The following is a 22,252-nucleotide window of genomic DNA, read 5'->3' as shown; positions in this document are numbered from 1 at the left end:
TGCAGGTTCCCTACATGGCCTCCACTGAAATTGAGGGGAGCCTCTTAGTTACTGCTAGGAGGGAGTGGAAGTTAGAGATTGCCACAGGATCTCCATTGCAGGGAAGGAGAGTTGTTATTGCTGATGGGGATGAAAGTCTTAGCTTCCTTCCTGGCCTCTCACACACCACCCTTATGGGATACTGGGGCACCTCATTACAGCCTCACAAGGTAATATTCTGGTCTCTCTGCTTGGACTCTGTTGATATGGGTGGGGACAAATTTGTTTCAGTGTTATTTGGCTGAAGCAGAGTGGTTATTGTCTAAACGTTTTCTGTCTTTTTAGACTGCTCCTTTCCTGGTCTTTTGTTGGAGATGTTCCTTCCCTTCCTTCCTTCCTTCCTTCCTTCCTTCCTTCCTTTCTTTTTTGTCTGTACTATTAAGTGTTTCTGGGTTGGTAGCATCTTCAGATCCAAGTCTGGGATATACAAAACTAAAAGGCCAAAAGAAAATGCAGAGAATTCACCATCATGTTGTTCCTTGGATCCTGAGGTCCCTAGCTTAGCAGCCTTTTCTCCACTTTTCAGTCTTTTTATTTTGTTTTATTCATAATGCCCAGGATTTTTAGTACTTAGTAGAAGTATACTGAAAAGTATACCTATTCCAGAAGCAGTTTTGATATTATAATTTTTATAATTAGTGGAACTCCTCTCCGTGTAATATCAAAATATGTAAACAAATTAATTTTTTTCCAAAGCAAAATGGGAAGAAAACTCAGTCTGTTGTCTTATACCAGGCACCTCCAAAAGCCTACTTATTTGGGATAATTTGTCATATGACCAAAGAATGTTGTTGAATCCATCAGAATAATTTATTTTACTAATGCCCAAATTTTTCTTCCTGTTCACTTAAAAGCAGCGCACAGTGGCAAAAGAACTCTGTGGGTAACACAGAAATAAATTTTTGATTAAAGAAGCAAGTGGAAGTTTCATCTCTTGGATTTTAGAAAAGTCCTTCAGTAGCAGAAATAGGAAAAAATCATTTACTGAACATCTATACTGAAGGCATAGGGGAATCCAAGAACTAAAACATAAAGAAAATATAAAGCACAAAATATGTAGGACAGAATCAAGTAATTGTGATTCAGTGCTATGGTATACAGAATAGGAATGAATAATTATGAATGGAGATTTTAGAGAAGGATTCACAGAAATAACACCTAAACTGGATTGGGAAGGATTTGTTCACTCAATACTTATCATCAGCCTATTTTATGCTAGGCTCCTTGGAGTTGGTTACAAAATGAATAGTATTTTCACACAGACAGGGAAATGGGGTAGCATGGGTAGTAGGGCAGGCAGTCTAGTAATAGGGACAGTACAAACTGATAAATAAAAATGTGGGCAGCCAAACATAGCTTAAGAGAACTATAAACAATGCTGTTTGAAAACTCACTAAATATGGAAAGACTGAATTTTACTAATAGGGTTATTAACCACTTTCATTCACCTTTCTATGTGCCACATACTATTCTAAGTGCTTCATATGAAGCATTTTATTTAATCTTCATATCAACTCTAAGTGGTAGGTCTTATTACTATTAACCCCAACTAGAGATGAGGAAACTGAGATTTAAAAAATAAAAGTAGCACATCTATGGTCATACAGTTAAAGAGTAGTTTGTATAAAGAGTCTATGTCTTAGTCACCATACAAGCAGGCAATAAATTTAGAAAGCATTTAAAAATGCTTACTTTGGGGTTTTCATGCACATAAATGTTGTTTTGCAGAATTTGATGGCATGAACCTGGGCAAAAAAGTGAGCATCCCCAGAGACATTATGTTGGAAGAATTATCCCATCTCAGTAACCGTGGTGCCAGGCTATTTAAGATGCGACAAAGAAGATCTGACAAATACACATTTGAAAATTTCCAGTATGAATCTAAAGCACAAATTAATGTAAGTATAACCTAAACATGTGGTATCCAAATAAGTGGGCAGCATTTCTAAATTTATATGTATTACTAGATTCCTAAACAAGATTTTCTTTTTTTTTTTTAATTTTTTTATTAGTTTTATTTTGGTATCATTAATCTACAATTACATGAAGGACATTATGTTTACTAGGCTCCCCCCTTCACCAAGTCCCCCCCACATACCCGTTCACAGTCACTTAAACAAGATTTTCTATGTATTTTCTTTCCATTGATTCTATTAGACTCTTTGTTCATGACGAAGAATAGTTTAGGTGGATAAACAAAAGAAGTACTAAGTATGATATGAATATCTTTTTAGTTCAACAGAGACACTGTAAGCTTGTAGATTTGCTACTGAAGAACTGATCTGTTCTGCTAAAAGGAGAGAGAGGGAGTGGAGATTGGTGGTACTGAAAGTTTCCATGGTCTTATCACCAAGTTAAACTTATCACCAGTTAAATGTTTGGGATGGAAACACTTCCAAAGCACACATTGCTCCACAAAGTAAGTATAAGCATTTTATTGGCTGAATATATCCTGGCACGGAAACATGCCTGGGAACTACAGACACAGTTGATCTCCTCTCAAAGCAATTATTACACATTGTGTAGGGAAGTCTGGTACCTATTAACAACAAAACTAATGTGGACAAAACTCTTTGGACAAAAGTTTTCATTTGCTAAATGTTAATAAACAAATTATTAATTTTATTTCACATATTGCATTAAGACCATATTCTTTTAAACTGTCATTCAGAGAGATTGTAGAGGAAGAGATTCACAGAAGGAAAACGACTAGCTTTGGAAAATGGCTTTAAAAATAAATATCAGGCAGCGTGAGTAGAGCAGTGGAAATTTCCTCCCCAAACCACAAGTATTTTTGAAAATACAACAAATACAACTACACCTAAAAGAGAGACCAGAAGATACAGTACAACAGCCAGGCTACATCTATATCTGCGAGAACTCGGCATCTCGCTAAGGGGGTAAGATACAAGCCGCAGCCCAGCAGGACCCAAGTGCTCCCCCCACCCCAGCTCCTGGTGGGAGGAAAGGAGTTGGAGCGGGGAGGGAGTGGGAGCCCAGAACTGCTAAATGACCAGTCTTAGTAATCCACACTGGGAGCACAGACACACATTGTATGGTGTGCTGGATATTATGGAAACGGAAAAGTAAAATCTGTGAGTGGGTCCCTGCAGGCAGCTCTCCTGGGACAAAAGAAAAGCGAGTGCTTTTTGAACATCTTAAAGGGACAGGGACTTCACAGCTGGATGGAATAGTCCCACACACTCAGCCCAGCAGGCTGGGAATTCTGAGGAACTTGGGCACCCCAGCCCCCTGCGAGGCAGCGCAGCTTTGAAGCTCCTCACAGAGATATAAGCAGCCTGCCATTCATTCCCCCTCCGGCGTGGCCCTGCCATATCGGCCGAGTGGCTGCACCCACAGCAGAGCTGCCCAGAGTCTCCTCCCAGCACACATCCGCCTGGGACAGACTCAGAGGCTGCCGCCAGTGCGCAGCTGCCCGGTGCAGGCAGAGGAAGCCAGAGCTGGGCACAAAGGGGCGCTGCTCCCAGGAGAGCACACACGGTGCACCTGCCACTACCTGGAGGGCTCTGAGTTGCCCTGAGGGCTGCTCCTGGTGTGCAGCAACTGACTCGGGCAGTGGAGAGGGGCAGGGTGACCAGCAAGCAGGAAGGGACTTTGTTCTTTCAGCTGACACACGCGCCACCTGCCAACGACTACCTCTATTGCCATGAAAACACAGAAGAATTTGGTCCAGGCCAGAATTACCCAGACAACACCTGAGAGAGGGCCTGGGGAGACAGATATAACCAATCTTCCTGAAAGAGAATACAAAATAAAGGTCATAACCATGCTAATGGACCTGCAGAGAAATATGCAAGAGCTAAAGGATCAAGTTAGGAGGGAGAACACAGAAATAAAACAATCTCTGGAAGGACTTAAGGGCAGACTGGATGAGGTGCAAGAGACCATTAATGGAACAGAAATCAGAGAACAGGAATACAGAGAAGCTGAGGCAGAGAGAGATAAAAGGATCTCCAGGAATGACAGAATATTAAGAGAACCATGTGACCAATCCAAACGGAACAATATTCACATTATAGGGGTACCAGAAGAAGAAGAGAGAGAAAAAGGGATAGAAAGTGTCTTTGAAGAAATAACTGCTGAAAACTTCCCAAAACTGGGGGAGGAAATAGTCTCTCAGACCATGGAAGCCCACAAATCCCCCAACACAAGGGACCCAAGGAGGACAACACCAAGACATATACTAATTAAAATGGAAAAGATCAAAGACAAGGACAGAATATTAAAGGCAGCCAGAGAGAGAAAAAAGATCACCTAATAAGGAAAACCCGTCAGGCTATCATCAGACTTCTCAATAGAAACCTTACAGGCCAGAAGAGAACAGCATGATATATTTAATGCAATGAAACAGAAGGGCCTTGAACCAAGAATACTGTATCCAGCATGATTATCATTTAAATATGAAGGAGGGATTAAACAATTCTGAGATAAGCAAAAGTTAAGGGAATTTGCCTCCCAAAAACCACCTCTACAGGATATTATAAAGGGAGTACGCTAGATGGAAGCACTCCTAAGGCTAAATAGATGTCACCAGAGAAAATAAAATCACACCAAAGAAAGCAGACCAACCAAATACTAACTAAAGTAAAATCAACTATTCACAAAAGCAGTCAAGGGAAACACAAAAGTGTACAGAATAAAATACCAAACATATAAAGAATGGAGGAGGAGGAATAAGAAGGGAGAAAAATAAAGAATCAACAGACTGTGTTTATAATAGCTTAATAAGCGAGTTAAGTTAGATGGTTAGATAGCAAAGAAGCTACCCTTGAACCTTTGGTAACAATTAATCTAAAGCCTGCAATGGAAATAAGTACGTATCTTTCAATAATCACCCTAAATGTAAATGGACTGAATGCACCAGTTAAAAGACATAGTCACTGAATGGATAAAAATCAAGACCCATCCATATGCTGCCTACAAGAGACTCACTTTAAACCCAAAGACATACACAGACTAAAAGGGAAGGGATGGAAAAAGATATTTCATGCAACTAATAAGGAGAAAAAAGCAGGAGTTGCAGTACTTGTATCACAGAAAATAGATTTCAAAACAAAGAAAGTCACAAGAGACAAAGAAGGACATTAAATAATGATGAAAGGGTCAATCCAACAAGAAGATATAACCATTATAGTGATCTATGTGCCCAACACAGCAGCACATACATATGTGAAATAAATACTAACAGAATTAAAAGGGGAAATAGAATGCAATACATTCATTCCAGGTGACTTCAACACTCCACTCACTCCAAAGGAGAGATCCACCAGACAGAAAATAAGTAAGGACACAGAGGCACTGAACAACACACTAGAACAGATGGACCTAATAGACATCTACAGAACTCTACACCTAAAAGCAGCAGGATACATATTACTCTCAAGTGCACATGGAACATTTTCCAGAATAGACCACATACTAGGCCACAAAAAGAGACTCAGTAAATTCAAGAAGATTCAAATTCTACCAACCAACTTCTCAGACCACAAATGTGTAACACTAGAAATAAACTGTAATAAGAAAACAAAAAGGCTCACAAACACATGGAGGCTTAACAACATGTTCCTCAATAATTAGTGGATCAATGACCAAATTAAAATAGAGATCAAGCAATATATGGAGACAAATGACAACAGCACAAAGCTCCAACTTCTGTGGGATGCAGCAAAGGCAGTTCTAAGAGGAAAATATATAGCAATCCAGGCCTATTTAAAGAAGGAAGAATAATCCCAAATGATAGTCTAAACCACATGATCATCTCCATAGATGCTGAAAAAGCATTCAACAAAACTCAACATCCATTCATGATAAAAACTCTCAACAAAATGGGTATAGAGGGCAATTACCTCAACATAATAAAGGCCATGTATGACAAAACCACAGACAACATCATACTTAACAGCAAGAAGCTGAAAGCTTTTCCTCTAAGATTGGGACAAGACAGGGATGACCACTCTCCCCACTGTTATTTAACATAGTACTGGAGGTCCTAGCCATGGCAATCAGACAAAACAAAGAAATACAAGGAATCCAGACTGGTAAAGAAAAAGTCAAACTGTCACTATTTGCAGATGACATGATTTTGTACATAAAAAACCCTAAAGACTCTACTCCAAAACTACTAGAACTAATATCAGAATTCAGCAAAGTTGCAGGATACAAAATTAATACACAGAAATCTGTTGCTTTCCTATACTCTAATGATGAACTAGCAGAAAGAGAAGTTAGAGAAACTATTCCATTCACAATTGCATCAAAAAGAATAAAATACCTAGGAATAAACCTAACCAAGGAAGTGAAAGACCTATACCCTGAAAACTATAAGACACTCTTAAGAGAAATTAAAGAGGACACTAACAAATGGAAACTCATCCCACACTCGTGGTTAGGAAGAATTAAGATAATCAAAATGGCCATCCTGCCTAAGGCAATCTACAGATTCAATGCAATCCCTATCAAAATACAAACAGCATTCTTCAATGAACTGGAACAAATAGTTTTAAAATTCATATGGAAGTACAAAAGACCCCAAATACCCAAAGCAATCTGAGAAGGAAGAATAAAGCAGGAGGGATCTTGCTTCCCAACTAAAAGCTCTACTACAAAGCCACAGTAATTAAGACAATTTGGTACTGGCACAAGAACAGACCCACAGAACAGTGGAACTGAATAGAGTCCAGAAATTAACCTAAACATACATGGTCAATTAATATTCGATAAAGGAGCCATGGACATACAATGGGGAAATGACAGCCTCTTTAACATCTGGTGTTGGCAAAACTGGACAGCTACATCTAAGAGAATGAAACTGGATCATTGTCTAACCCCATACACAAAAGTAAATTTGAAATGGATTAAAGACCTGAATGTACATCATGAAACCATAAAACTCTTAGAAAAAAACATAGGCAAAATTCTCTTGGACATATACATGAGCAACTTCTTCATGAACATATCTCCCTGGGCAAGAGAACAAAAATAAAAATGAACAAGAGGGACTATATCAAGCTGAATAGCGTCTGTACAGCAAAGGACACCACCAATAGAACAAAAAGGCATCCTACAGTATGGGAGAATGTATTCGTAAATGGCAGATCTGATAAAGGGTTGACATCCAAAATATATAAAGAGCTCACCCACCTCAACAAACAAAAAGCAAATAAGCCAATTAAAAAATGGGCAGAGGAGCTGAACAGACAGTTCTCCAAAGAAGAAATTCAGATGGCCAACAGACACGTGAAAAGATGCTCCACATCACTAGTCATCAGAGAAATGCAAATTAAAACCAAAGTGAGTTATCACCTCACACCAGTAAGGATAGCCACCATCCAAAAGACAGACAACAACAAATGTTGGCGAGGTTGTGGAGAATGGGGAACCCTCCTACACTGCTGGTAGGAATGTAAACTAGTTCAACCATTGTGGAAAGCAGTATGGAGGTTCCTCAAAAAACTCAAAATAGAAATACCATTTGACCCAGGAATTCCACTTCTAGGAATTTACCCTAAGAATGCAGCAGCCCAGTTTGAAAAAGACATATGCACCGCTATGTTTATCGCAGCACTATTTACAATAGCCAAGAAATGGAAGCAACCTAAGTGTCCATCAGTAGATGAATGGATAAAGATGTGGTACATATACACAATGGAATGTTATTCGGCCATAAGAAGAAAACAAATCCTTCTATTTGCAACAACATGGATGGAGCTAGAGGGTGTTATGCTAAGTGAAATAAGCCAGGCAGAGAAAGATAAGTATTAAATAAATTCACTCATCTGTGGAGTATAAGAACAAAGAAAAAAACTGAAGGAGCAAAACAGCAGCAGACTCCCAGAACCCAAGAATGGACTAATAGTTACCAAAAGAAAAGGGACTGGGGAGGATGGGTGGGAAGGGAGGGAAAAGGAGGGGTGGATAAAGAAAGGGGGCATTATGAGTGGCATGTATAATGTAGGGGGAGGCATGGGGAGGGCTGTGCAACACCGAGAAGGCAAGTAGTGATTCTACAACGTGTTACTACGCTGATGGACAGTGACTGTAATGGGGTATGTGGGGGGGACTTGGTGATGGGGGAAGTCTAGTAAACATAATGTTCCTCAAAAAAATAAATAAATAAATAAATAAGTAAATAAATAAATATCACACATGAATAATCAAAAAGAAATAGTGCATTGGTTCTAAATTTGAAGAGATGGTGGAGATTACAACAAATATGTTTTATTTATTGAGGGTTTCTTACTGTAGCTATGAAAAGTCTGTAAGTTTACTTAATGAATTCAAACCTGAAAACTTGTCTCCTACCATCACTAAGAAGTTATTTTGAATGAGCAGCTAACTTCTTTAGAGCAGACAGACAGTTTCACTGGAATCTTTTACCATAATTACTAAAACACAGTATAGAACTAATATCCACACCCACGAACACAAAATTTTATTAATTCCCCAAATTTCTATTTCCCTTATTATGATTCTAGTTAACAGTAAATGTTGAGAGGACATCTTAAATTACATAGTTTTTTTTCACATTAATAAGCATCCTTTAACATCCATGGATTGAATCTAGTCATCCAAATTCAGTTAGATATCAAATCTTAACTGAACTACAGTATTTACACCTTGAGGGATGATTTTTCACTTAAAGTCATGGATAAATGTGATATTATGTTGCCCTATAATTATGCCCAGTATCGTCTTATCAGAAAATGTCCATGGCTAATACAGTATGAGCCTAAAATAATTCCTATCCCAGCTGATGGAGTCTAACTATAAAATCATATTCTTTCAATAACAACAGAGAAGCAGCTTTAAATAGTAATACAAAATAAGGCAGCTTAAGGAAATTCTTTGAAAAGTCATCTACAAGTCTAGACATCTGAATAAATGAATAAATCTTGTTTTCCTAATTTACATTTACATCTCTAAGTATAATGATTTAACTATAGTTCTGGAGGAGGGTACAATGAGATGAAACATGTTCTCATTAACACAACATATCCTCTCATCACTGGCATTTCAAATTATTGATAATAATCTTATATACCTATGGCCTTATGTTCAGGTTATACATACAGTGTATAAGAATATGCCTTAATAGTTTTCTGTATTTGTGGATGATTGGGCACTAAATAAATAAAATACTCCAAAACAGGCATATTGAAATAAACAATGAAATGCTGATAAATAACTTATAGTAATAAACAATAATAGTGATTAATAATCCTAATACATAATAATAAAGTCACATGTCAGTGAGTTCCATAACACACTCTGAAGTCTGATGAAATTTACTCTCTCTTCTTTAGAAATAATGAAATATTCAAGGAAGTATATTGATCTGACTTAAACAACACCATAATAAAAAAGACTGAGACCCAGTTCTCAGAGTTCTAGAATTCTGGCTCTGACATTTATCATGATGTAATTAAAGGAAACCCTGGCCTGGAATCCAGGAGACCAGTGTTTAGTCCTAGTTCACTCATGAGCCATGCAGTGTGGAGTCATTTAAAAGGTTTCTTTGGCTTTCTGAACCTGTTTTCTCATTTATAAAATAAAGAAATAGATTCAAATGTTCCCTAAGATACCATCTGGCTTTAATGATCTGTGGTATATGACCTTAATTCTAAAAATGACCTATACAGTAAATCACTGAGGAAGATAGTGAACTACATTGTATGATGATACATTTGCTTTACGAAGGCAATAGATTGCAACTTGGAGGAAACATTTTTAAAAGGACAATTTAAAAAAGAGTATTAGGTTCAGGTCTATTTCCATTCATTTATTTATACTTTTGGCAAATATTTATTGAATATCTACTTTGTTCTAGATACCATGCTGGGAGCTCAAAGATAAATAAATACAATCTTTGTCTAGTGATGGAGAGACAAAAGTAACATTGAAGATAGAAAACTATTTACTCATAATCTAGTTTTTGAATCATCTTTATATTTATATCACATTAATTCAATTTATTGACCACATTTTCAGAAATGAGCTTTTACTTTTACCACATCTCTTGAGCCATAGATATTATCAAAGTAATTATTTAACTCTTATTTATATATTTCTTATTTTAATGTTTAGAACATCATTAGATGAAAACATAAACCAACTCCTTAGTAATTCATCAATGACATTTGTTCAAATATTAAGTTTCATTTTAAAAATATAAAAAAGTTAAGAGCAGCTTTGGGCTTATTCTCTTGCTTAGAAACTAGCAAATTCAAACCCCACAAACCTTTTTATGACCTAAATAACAAACGGAAATGTACATTCTTAAAAAGAAGTGAAGATACACTGCTTGTTACACACACCAATTTTAAAGCCCTAATTCATGAACTTATCTGCTTATTAAACAAATTGGCAAAAAAAAATGAAATGGATGAAGAAAATAAGCATACAAGGGAAAATTTTTTAATAGAAGAGTGATTCATGATAATTAAAATTTCCTCTATAAATCACTACAAGGGGCATTAAGGAAAACAATCTACATATTACAAATTACAGTTAAGACTACATATGTGTTTAGTAACTGTGGATGTTTTGAAATTCTTAGAAATCTTAAACAGTACTGGGCAAAGGTGTATACTAAGATTCTGGATATATATTTATTTTGTACAAAAAATAACTTCTACTATGTATTTGGCACAAATTTTAGAATAGATTTCTTAAACAACCTTTTATTTCTCTTGATATTTCATGAGAAGTCATATAATACACATAAGTGTGTTTATAACTTGTACATTTGTAACATGTAAGATACTCTCCTTTTATTTTGTTTAGAGTCAACTTAATTAAAATAAAAAGAAACATTGTTTCATTTGTCTTTTCAACTTCTTCTGAAGGGCATCACACATGATGGAACTTGTAATTTAAGGGTCATATCATAATTAAAATAAGTCATTACCCAACTTTATAAGGCTTTGTTTGTATACTTTACAAGGACAATAGAGGTACTGGGTGTCTCTTGATAATGACTAGTGGGGAAAAGTTGCTTTTTTCTGTTCATCATTAATCTCCAGGAAAAAGTTTATAAAGGACAATATTACAATTCTTAAATTAATTGTAGATAGAATGATTTATAAGTTTAAGTGAAATTCATTTCATGGATGCACTTCAGGAACTTAAAGTAATTCTTTATGCATTATATATTTAAACTCTCCTATATTTATCTCAACTAGCTTTTTATTTGTAATTAAAGTTAACAAGAACTTTCCTTTTTTTTAAGAGGTGGTGTGGGTTCAGAATTGAAAAACAATACTAATCTAGTCTATTAAGTTTAATCCTTAAGATAATAGTAGCTACATTCAAAATACTGAATACTAAAGTTTCTGAGTACAGCATTATTCCAATCTTTAGAAATTGTTTCTTACTGCCTGTTGAATAAAATGCAAACTCTTATGCCCAGTGCTCAAACTCTTATGCCGGCTTGTACCTTTCCACACACCAGCTCACCATTGTTAACATGTGCCCTACACAGCGACTTTCCCCGTGGTGCTGCAGAGAACTAGGGGAATGTAAAAGGCAACTAAAGAGTGGCTGTGGGTGAGGGAAGCCTGAAAATAGGAATAAACTTTATTTCCTTTAGATTTTATCAAGTGAGACCCTTAATTTACAGCCTTTAATTATTTGGATTTTAGGACAAAATAGTCTTTTATCCTCACATTTCTATCAAGTTAAATAAGTATTAAAGTATAACATTGTACTTTACCATATAATCTTATAAATATAGAAATGCAAAAGCATTAAAAATATTTTGTTTTGGTCACACACAAAAAAGTTCATATTAGTCTTTATTTACTATTCTCTTAGCTAAAGTTTTCTTTCTAAAGTTAAAAGATAATTTGACTTTATGCACTTCTTAAGTAAATTGGCTTTTTAAAAAAATACACATATTTCTTACAAATAATTAAAACAATGCTTTATTATAGAGATAAGGCCAAGCCATATATGAGAGCATAATCTATTACAATGTCTACTTTTCTCTGATTAATGCCAACTGACTGTTTTTGAAGTGCTATATTATTACCATAGAATAAACACTAAATTATAATAGTAAACACTGACCTTATAATTTAAAAGACAAACATTTCTTTTAAGCATTTCATTTCTAGAAATCCCAAATTCTTCCTTCTACTATTTCATGCAGCTTAAAGTACAAATGTTTTTGTTGTTATTCATGACTGCTGTTCAAATTTCTGATTAAATTTTAAAACAAGACATATTTTAAAACCTAATTAAATCTCAACTATAAATAAAATAATGTAACAATGATGAAGCCAAATGTTTGACTAGTATGCTCTATAATGTTAGATTAGCAAAGACTTAAAAATTAAATAGATTCACCATAAAGGGATGTTGTGAACAGTAAATTAAATAATTGATACACAGTCCTAAAAACAGTGCCTGGTACACAGTAGGGCTCAATTAATTATTAAGTGGGTGGTCATCATAAAATAGATCTTAGATTGATACCAGTAAAATTTCTCATTTGATAGCTTAACCAATTACCATGTAAATTATTGAAGCCCCATGAAATAATGAAGTGACATTATATTTAAATTCTAAATATACAAATGAAATTTTGCACATACGGTATCTCCTATTAGAGTGTCTAATATTGTTGAGTTTTCAGCAGAGTTTGCTTTTGGTCAAATACAGTACAATACTGCCATGCAGAATGAGACACTGGATGGAAGCAACTTGGAAGGTGGTTCACAACAAGCCCCGTTTACTCCTCCCAACACCCCAGATCTACGAAGTCCCCCAAATCCAGAAAACATTGCACCAGGTAACTAAACCCCTTACAAATAGAATAATAAAACTGCTGTGCACTTAAATATATTATTCAAGTCATTCAGATTTAGTAAATGGTGTTAAATGATAACAGTTTTTCTCATTATATATTTATTCTGGGTATAAGTTCAAGACAATGTAAAGATTTAGACTTCAAAGAATCATGTAAAACATTTAAAGTGATCTTATGCTCTTTAGATTGTATTTGATATAACAATCATCTGTTATATTAAAAATGAACTCATTTGTAATTATATTGAAATTCTATTTGTAGGACTGTACAATTTATGAAGTGCTCTCATATATACCGTCTTCTTTACATTTCACAATAACTCTATGACATATTTATTACAATCCTCATTTCATTAATTAAGAAACTGAGGTTATGAATGGCTATAAACTCATACTGACTGATCAAGAATTAAATCCAGGTCTGGTACCAAATTTACAGATGACTCACATGATGTGACCTTGAGGAGATTGCTTTCCTTATTTTTACCCCCTTATGGGACCTTAAATGCAATTCCTTAAGATTGTTCTTTATTATCTTAAAAGAGAAGCAATTCCTTATCCAGTTAGTATAAGCTATTCAAAAGTATTGTTAGATTTTAAAATATTAAAATTTCACAAAAATGATCTGATCTATTCAGACAATACCTTTTCAAAATAACTGACAGCAGCTATCTCCAAATATTTTCTCAAGAGCAATGTATAGATTTTTTTATTTCAAGTATTTTATAGCAATTCCTACATATTTTTGTAAAATAAACTAAATTTAGCAAAAGTACTCCTAGAATTCTTCTGAAATATCAAGTGTTTTTGAAAATATGTAAGTAAAGCAACTGTAACATATTAAATCTTATTTAAAAATAAGCTGAATGTCAATCATTAATGAGCTTAGATTTATTGGGACATTCTTAATGAACACAATGAGAAAAAGTATTGATAGATGTAGTAACATTGAAGGGGACCAAGTAAATAACTAGAATGCATACAATTCTGAAGTGAAACAGTTTAATAAAATTTTCAAGTAACTTTCAAGTTGCCTTTTTTTAATGGCAGAAAAGCAAGGAACAGATTCTGCGTATATACCATTAAGCATATGGGGAAAAACAAGCTTCAGAATCTGACTTAAGTTCAACTTCCTGGATCTTTCCATCCCTGCCCAATTTATTACCGTGTTGGGAAATAAAAGTAATCTTTTTGAGTCTCAGTTTCCTCAAGCTGTAAAATAAGGAAAACAAATCTCACTGCACAGGGCTGCTGTGAGAATAAAGAGTGATTATATAGCTATAGTCCCTAACATATAAATACAGTAGTTCCCCCTTATCCTTGGGAGATATGTTCTAAGACCTCTATGAGATGCCTAAAAATGAGGATAGTACCAAATTCTATATATGCTATGCTTTATACACACACACACACACACACACATGTATACATTTATGTTAAAGTTTACTTTATAAATCAGGCACAGTAAGAGATTAACAATTACAAATCAGAAGAATTATAACAATATATAATAAAAGTTATGTGAATGTGGCCCCTCTCTCTCAAAATATCTTATTGTACTGTACTCACCCTTCTTGTGATTATGTGAGATAAAATGCCTACGCAATGAGATGACACGAGGTGAACACCATAGGCATTGCGACACAGGCAATGTTAATGGAGGCAGCGACAGTTGCAGGTGATGTGTCAGAAGGAGGATCATCTGCTTCCAGACCACAGTTGACCTCAGTTAACTGAAATGGGGAAAGCAAAGTCACAGATAAGGAGGAACTAGTGTACTCTGTTAAAGTTAACCTTTTCCCTATCCATTTTTATATCCTTAATGCATAATAGAATATTCTGTTCTTTTTCTTTTAATTTCAACCACTGTACTGTGACCTCTTGCTTTCTAACATTTGAAATGTTTGGGTTTTTTTCTTTCAATAGTAGAGAAGACATATAGAAAAGTTTATGTTTGTTCAATTGGTACTCTCATCACTAAGTTAGAACTTTTATTATGTGGTTATCATTATAAACTATGTAACTGAAAAAGAAATAGAAAAACTCATCTCTTCCCTGAAAGAATTCATACATAGGACAAATGTTCACACCATATTTATTGTCTTACTATCTCTGTGAAAACATAATTTAATATCATATGTACACTTTATTTACTTCTAAGAATATATATATACATGTGTATATGTGTATATATATACATATATAAATATTTATATAGTAAAAGAAAGTTTAGAAGTATAAATCCATGTAGTTACTTAAAGCTAAACATCATTATTAAATATTAGAAAATATCTCTATAATATAGACTAAGAGAAGAGAGTTTTGAGGTTATCAGATATTTGACATGAAGCAAGAGTAATAGATCCTTCCATTTTGGTAATTTAGGAAACAAATGATAGCTTATCCCAATTTAGCAAAAATTTTTATTGATTAGCCTATTATGATTGCAAAAGTCAACTTTTCTCAAATTATGATGCCATAATACTACAGGAGTAAAGTTCCTTTGAATTTAAATCAGTTACACTGAAAACGTATTTAAAAATCAAACAAGCAATGTTGACATGTAGCATTGCTGAAATATAGTATTTTTGAGAGGTTAAAGATATGCACCTTCATTACTGTAAATAATTCAGTATATCAGACAATAAAAATGTTATTAGTATTATCTATAAAAATAAATTGGAATATTAAAAATGCAAAAAATCGATCATTTATCATTCCTTAATGCAACAATTATGAAACCCTTAAAATGATTTTAAAGATGATGTAGAAATATTCAAAAATATTTGAAACAAAGTTAATTAGAAATAAAATACCAAATTACATTTATACACTAGAATTATGTGATCATTATGTTTATGGGTGAAGAAAAACTGGGGAAAAATACACAAAAGTAAAATAATTATATTAGGGTAGTGGGATTTCAAGGAATTTTTTTAAATACAAAATTTAAAAATTTCCAGTTTCGATATGGCTAATATCTAATCAACTTCAGGAAAAGAATAGGAAATAAAATGTGGTAGCTATGATAACGGAGTTTTGCATACCATGCAGATGGACAGCACATGAAAAATAATTCCACTTTCCTGAGGGAGACAGGAATGACTACATACATAGATAGGTAACCTCAAGCTAAGGCTTAAATAGGAATTTTCAGGTGCCAAGAATGAGGGAGAGCACCTCAGATATGGGGAACAAATGAAACAAGTAGGGAGGCTTAAGGGGACAGAGCCAGTTTCAAGTAGATCCAGGTTCTGGAGCATAAAATGTGAGAGGGGGAATGGCAGGAGACAAGGCTGAACAGGTGGGCAGGGCCCTGTGTGTCATGCTGAGTAATTTCCATTTATGCTGTGGGGAGCCACTAAGGCATCCTGAGAAAGGGAAGTGAGTGACACAATCAAGTTTCCATTAGAAAGGGCACTCGGGCAGCAGTGTAGAGGGTGCCTGCGAGAGGGGTTGAGAGCTAATGGATTAATAGAAAGCCTACTGGGAAAGCTCCGTCAAGAGATGGGCAAGGCTGAATCTGGGCAGTAGTAACGGGAATGAAGAGCAAAGAGATTCTCTAGAGCAAAGTTTCCCAATGTTCTGTGTGACAATCATTTACATAAGATTTGTAAGCCATACCTGAGACTCACTGAAGCCAAATCTCTAAAGGCAAGAACCAATTACCGACATTTAAAATAGATGTCCAGGGTGATTCAGAAACATAGAGTTTGAGAGCCACAATTTTAGAAATCCTTAAGTATAGCTGGTAAAACTTAGTGATTCGTTGTGAGGATGAGGGGAGTTTAGGATAATGCTCTGTCTTAGGCGTCTGAGGGTAAATGATAACATTCACTAAGATGACCAATATAAAAAAGCAGTATGTATTAAAACATGGATGCATATAGGTCTAAACAGGTTTTAAAAGGTGCCAGGTGAATATTCATTTGGACATACAGTAAGTGGTTGAAGAGAAGGGCCTGGAGATTAAAAATCAAAACTTGGAATCATCAATATGTACATCATAACTAAAGCCATGTACATAAATGGAATTTTCTAGGCAGAATGTAATGCCTAAGAAAAGAGCTTTGAGTTAACACTCGTATTTAAGTGGCAAGCAGAGAAAAGAAGCCCACTAAAAGAGACTACCACTGGATACCGAGGGCAATCAGAAGAAAATTAAATTACTGCACACAAATAACTAACTGGAGGTGGAATTTTCAACAAGATTTTTTGGAGGCAATAAACTCTTTAGTGTAAAGAAAGGATAGGCATGATTTGACAGAAAACAGAAAACATAAAACATTTAGAGAAGAAAAGAGCATCAAGAAAACCCAAAAGTAGGAGTGATCAAATGGTAAAGGATTTTGACACGGTAGAAGAGAGAATTACATGAAGGATGTAATTAAGCAGTAGCATAGTATACAGGGAGAGTTGATAGCTGTGCCTTTGAAAACCTGAAGATTGTCACTCGATACATGTGAACATGGTTAGAAGTTCATGCCAGGAATTTGCATGATTTTTAAATAGCATTTACAGAAAATTTCTAGCTCTTGTGAGAAGACTAAGTTGAGGTAGTGAGACCAGAAGTAGAAAAGTTAGGTAACAAATCTTCACAAAGTAAGCATGGTATGGACACATCAAGGAATAAGATTGGGGCCTAACCAAGGCAGTGGAAACAAAGTGCTTTATTATTTTGAAGCTTCAACAGTTTGTATGCCACTCAGCAATTTAAGACAGACAAAACCTGAGCATTACTTCTACAAAATCATCTCTGAGAGGAGGGAGATTTTATCTTCATTGCTATTCTCCCATAGCCTAGACCACAGTAGACACTCAATATATATATATATATATATATATATATATATATATATATGTTTTTAAATAATACATTTATTGTGCTATCTAAAGCCTAGTATAAATTAATGTAAGGGACACATTTTTTAAATTTAATGAATAGTTTAACTGGACAAATATATACTAAGATAGCCAAAGAAGATATAACTATGATTTGGTAAAACTAAACATTAAGCAAAGTAGTTTCTTTTGAAAATTCTTTAAGTATAAAGGGGTTTAAAGGAAGTCTAACACTTTCATACTACTCTTTTCTGAAAGATCATTCTGAAGAATGTATTCTTCATAAATTCACCCTTGCATGAAAAGCTAAACATAGTAAAATGTTAGGTACAGTTTAGTAACTCTCAGGCACCCCGTATTTACTTTTATATTTTTCCAAAGGATACTCTGGCCCACTGAAGGAAATTCCTCCTGAGAGGTTCAACGCCACAGCTGTCCCTAAGTACTATCAGTCGCCCTGGGAACAGGCCATTAGCAGTGACCCAGAGCTTTTGGAGGCTTTATACCCTAAACTTTTCAAGCCTGAAGGAAAGGCAGAACTGCCTGACTACAGGAGCTTTAACAGGTAATTCATTATCCTGGGTGACACTTTTGGCACGTAATATGAAGGTTTTTATATCATGGTATAGAGAGCTGAATTCTGTGATAGAAAAAAATTTTCTTTTAAAAATAGAATCAAAACAATACACACTCCTTAGCCTAGGCAAGGTCTCATTTTTGCAATATTACTAATACACCAAACCTTGGTCTTTTTTTAGTATAAAACTGAAAAAAGGGGTCCAGAAACTATTACTGTTATAACATTATCTTTCACATTTGAAAATGTTATTTTAATAATAATGTCTCATTGAAAGGCTGGTATTAGTTTATGTGTTCAAATGACAATGCTATTCAAGAATTTCAAAAGTTGGAATTCACATATAGGACAGTGAGAATTACTGTGTAGCCCCAGTTTCCAGTTTACACTTTGATAAACCAGATTAAAGGTAATTTATGGATTTATGGCCCAAGACTCCAGCACATGTACAAACCAAAACAAACATATACTATGAAAAATATTGCCAAATAAGATCTGCATTACAGTTTACACAATGGACATTTATTCTGTCCTGTTATCCATATTTTATACTTTCAGTGGGGATTTTAGATATATTTTAAATTGCATCATAATCCATTCTTAGATCATTTTATTTTCATTTTAGAGTAAAATATCCCTATTATGCTGTCTCATATGCACAAAAGGCAGACCCAATTTATAGGTTATTCATTTAAAAATTAATGAAAAGTAAATCTGATATACAGAAGAATATCACAAAGGTGGAGTTTAAATAGTGATCCTCTTTAGTACTTTGAAAATTATTGTACTATTAAAATCTTAGTTTTCACACCCTACTATAGTAATAGTATTAGTATTAATCTACTATTATTAATACATTTATCAGTATTCTACCTAATACTATTAGCATTACTAGTAACACTATTTGTATTAGCACTACATCTATTGCACAAATGAAGTGAACCATACAATTTAAGGAGGAACTGAGGAGTGGCTCTGGGGGCCCATTCTAATCAATGATAGAACTTATTTCTAAAGTAATAGTGCAGAAAATCATAAATAGTTAAACTAGGAAAAAATAGAAAATAATGGGATACTTGAGGTTTATTTTTGAGCTAGTGTTTTAGAGATGCTGTGTGACTTCTGGTGTACCTTGCAGTTTCACTCTCTCATGCCTGCTGAGCAGCTTGCTTCCAGTTCTACAACCGTACTGGTGTATTTGGTTTGGTTATAAAGAAATGCTTATTGATTATGTAAATACCAAGTGAATGCTATTTATCAATGAACACAATTCAAAATGTAGTTCCCTGTGTTAAATCAAGGTTTTTGTAAATATAACAAATTGTGTGTTTCTGTGTGTGTGTGTGTGTGAGAGAGAGAGAGACAAAGAACTTCAACAACTATTACATACATACATTTTTAAAGTAAAATGTAATAATAAATGTCATTTCCCCTTCTGTTTCTTAAATAATTCAATATATGAACAACAGAAAGAAAATAAGCAGTTTCCAAATATTCCTGCAGTTCTTGCAAAGAGTAAAATGATATTATTTGGTAGCCCCACATTATTATACATAATTATTAGATACTGTTAATAAGGCATATAAGCATCAGATGCAGTCTAACAGTATTCAGCAGTGATAACAGAAGTGAGAATTAGCTTCCAAGTCTAATAATAATTTCAAAATGGCTCATAATATAATACAACTTTGTATTCTTGTACTGTTTGAGTCTATTTTAAAATATTATATTTATATATTAAATAAACAGTGTTAATAATATGTTATATTAAATTACTATATAATAATACTTTATTAAATACTGTATTAATAATACTATATTAAATCCTTGTAACCTATGTGAGGAAATGTAAACTAGGAGCAAAGGTTTCCAGCTCTGCTTCAAAAAGCTTGTATGACTTTGAGTATGTCACCTAACCTCTCCCTGTATTAATTTCCTCTTCTGTAAAATAAATCCTATGATGGTATGATTAAGTACTTTTAAGCATATAACATATATTTTCTATTTAGTAAAATAATTTATTTTCTTTCCTTTTTTTTAGCAATGATAGCAGGTATCTGTTTTCATTTTATGCAACCTTTTTATGTAATACTTTACCTTATAGAAAAGTTGGTAATTATTATGGGTGTATTATAAGTCCAGTTAATTTTTTACAAACACAATCCTATTACTGACCAATCAAAATAAACAAGAAAAGAAACATTTCTTAATTGTAAGTCTGAGTGAAATTGGCTTATTATTCACTATGTAGATGATAAAGTGTAAAAATCATTTTAAGTCAGATCTGTGTTTGAAGAATTTATGTTACGAGAATTATAAAGATACACAGTTATCTCTCAGAGAATATTCCATATATTTTAGTGGAAATTTTTGCTTTACTAACTTTGACTAAAACTTGAAACTATTTTTCAGAGATCTTAAAAAACTTACAAGTAGTCTCTCACTTTGAATGCCAAACATCTCTGTTAATGGACTTTCTTTACTTTATGTGCCAAGGGCAATGAAAATCCAAACAAACAGGATATAGTCTCAATGATGCCAAAGAAAAGAAAACTGCTTTTCAAAGAGCAAACTTTCATTGGATCAGTGGTAGGAGGTGGGAGATGGGTGATGAAACAGGAGAGAATGTTTTCATTTACAAGAGAAGAAAATGACCCACAAATTGGGAGGGAAAAACAAAAGAGCCAGATAAAAAGGAAAAAGCAATGCACTAAATGCCAAACCCAAATATTAAATTTCTGTGGCAGGGAACATTTCTTCTTTGCTTTAATTTAGAAAAAAATAAAGAAATGAGTAAAATTCATTTCTGCAATTAAAAAATACAAGATTAATTGACAAAATTCAGCCTAAATCTTTAAGTGTTCAATTCCAGTCTTCCACTTCCTTTAAGTGTTCAATTCCAGGTATCCAGTGAGTAGCCATATACAGTATTCTTAAAATCCCAGGAATGGATTTGCAGCCTGTGCGATTGCATGAGGCTCTCATGCTTTAAAGAGCTTACGCTTGATTTAATGCTCTGCCATTTTTGTCTTAAAATTCTTAACCATTATTTTTTTAACAAAGGGCCTTGAGTTTTCATTTTGCACTGCACTCTACAAATTATGTGGGTGGTCCTGACCCCAAGCTCTAAGCTTAAGAAATGTTTCCTGAACCACCAGGCAGACTAGAATGCTTTTTACCCTAAACTCCTCTGCATTCAGGACATCCTTCCTTATCTTATTCCAGGATGTGCTGTTTTTACCTCATGTTTCACTGTTATCTGTGAGATCTACTATGATCTTTCCATCTTTGAATTCCCCACATAGCAGTGTCTAGACATAATAAGTAATTAGTAATTTGTTCTATGAATAAATAATAAGTAAATGAATCAACAAATGATATACTGATATGATTGCTAAATACTGTATCAGACTGTGGTTACTGCATCAATCAAGTTATTATCTGTTATTATCCATATCTTCCACAGCAACTTGGGAAAAATACTATAAGGTCAGTCATCCTAAGAACAGATGCAATAGAAAATAAAACATACTGCTCTCCAGAGTGCAACAAAAAAATTATGGGCCAAAAAGACATGAGATTCTATGGTATATGGCACAGTTACAGCTGCTACAGCCATTACTGGGGTCATTTATCCACTCTGTGAACACTGCCCTCACAGCAGATTTTATATGTCTTCCTCCCCAGTGCTATTACTCCCCAGCACTATTGCTGTCACCAGTCTTTTTGGTGGCTTCAATATCCATGTACAGTCCATTGAACTCTCCACCCTTTCAAGTCCTTGACTATCTCACTTTTAAGGATCATTTTCTCAATCCCACCTCAGTCATTCTTGGCTTTTCTTAAAATTTGTCACTACTGAAACTTGTGTCACTTTCAAAAATCTCAACTTCCAGCATCCCACTCTCTATCACATTGTATCTACTTTTTGTTTACTCTTTACTTCAATGAGGCTTCATCCATCCC

The 22,252-nt window shown here is 34.4% G+C and overlaps 1 protein-coding gene and 1 long non-coding RNA gene across 5 annotated transcripts in view; one reads left to right on the top strand and one right to left on the bottom strand.

Moving 5' to 3' along the window:
* The window catches only part of LOC118924102 (uncharacterized), a 257,912-nt gene that overhangs the window by 212,747 nt on the left and 22,913 nt on the right, over positions 1–22,252 (bottom strand). The gene's annotated exons all lie outside the window — the stretch shown is intronic.
* Positions 1–22,252, top strand: part of MYOZ2 (myozenin 2) — a 37,326-nt gene that overhangs the window by 12,432 nt on the left and 2,642 nt on the right. The window contains exons 3-5 of the mRNA XM_036908608.2: positions 1,768–1,937; positions 12,721–12,850; positions 18,091–18,274. Of these exons, the coding sequence (XP_036764503.1) occupies positions 1,768–1,937; positions 12,721–12,850; positions 18,091–18,274 (484 nt within the window). The remainder of the gene's footprint in view (positions 1–1,767; positions 1,938–12,720; positions 12,851–18,090; positions 18,275–22,252) is intronic.

The sequence above is a fragment of the Manis pentadactyla genome, chromosome 5, assembly GCF_030020395.1.
Source record: "Manis pentadactyla isolate mManPen7 chromosome 5, mManPen7.hap1, whole genome shotgun sequence".
In the NCBI taxonomy this organism is placed as follows: domain Eukaryota; kingdom Metazoa; phylum Chordata; class Mammalia; order Pholidota; family Manidae; genus Manis; species Manis pentadactyla.
This window is presented reverse-complemented; position numbering and strand designations above follow the sequence as displayed.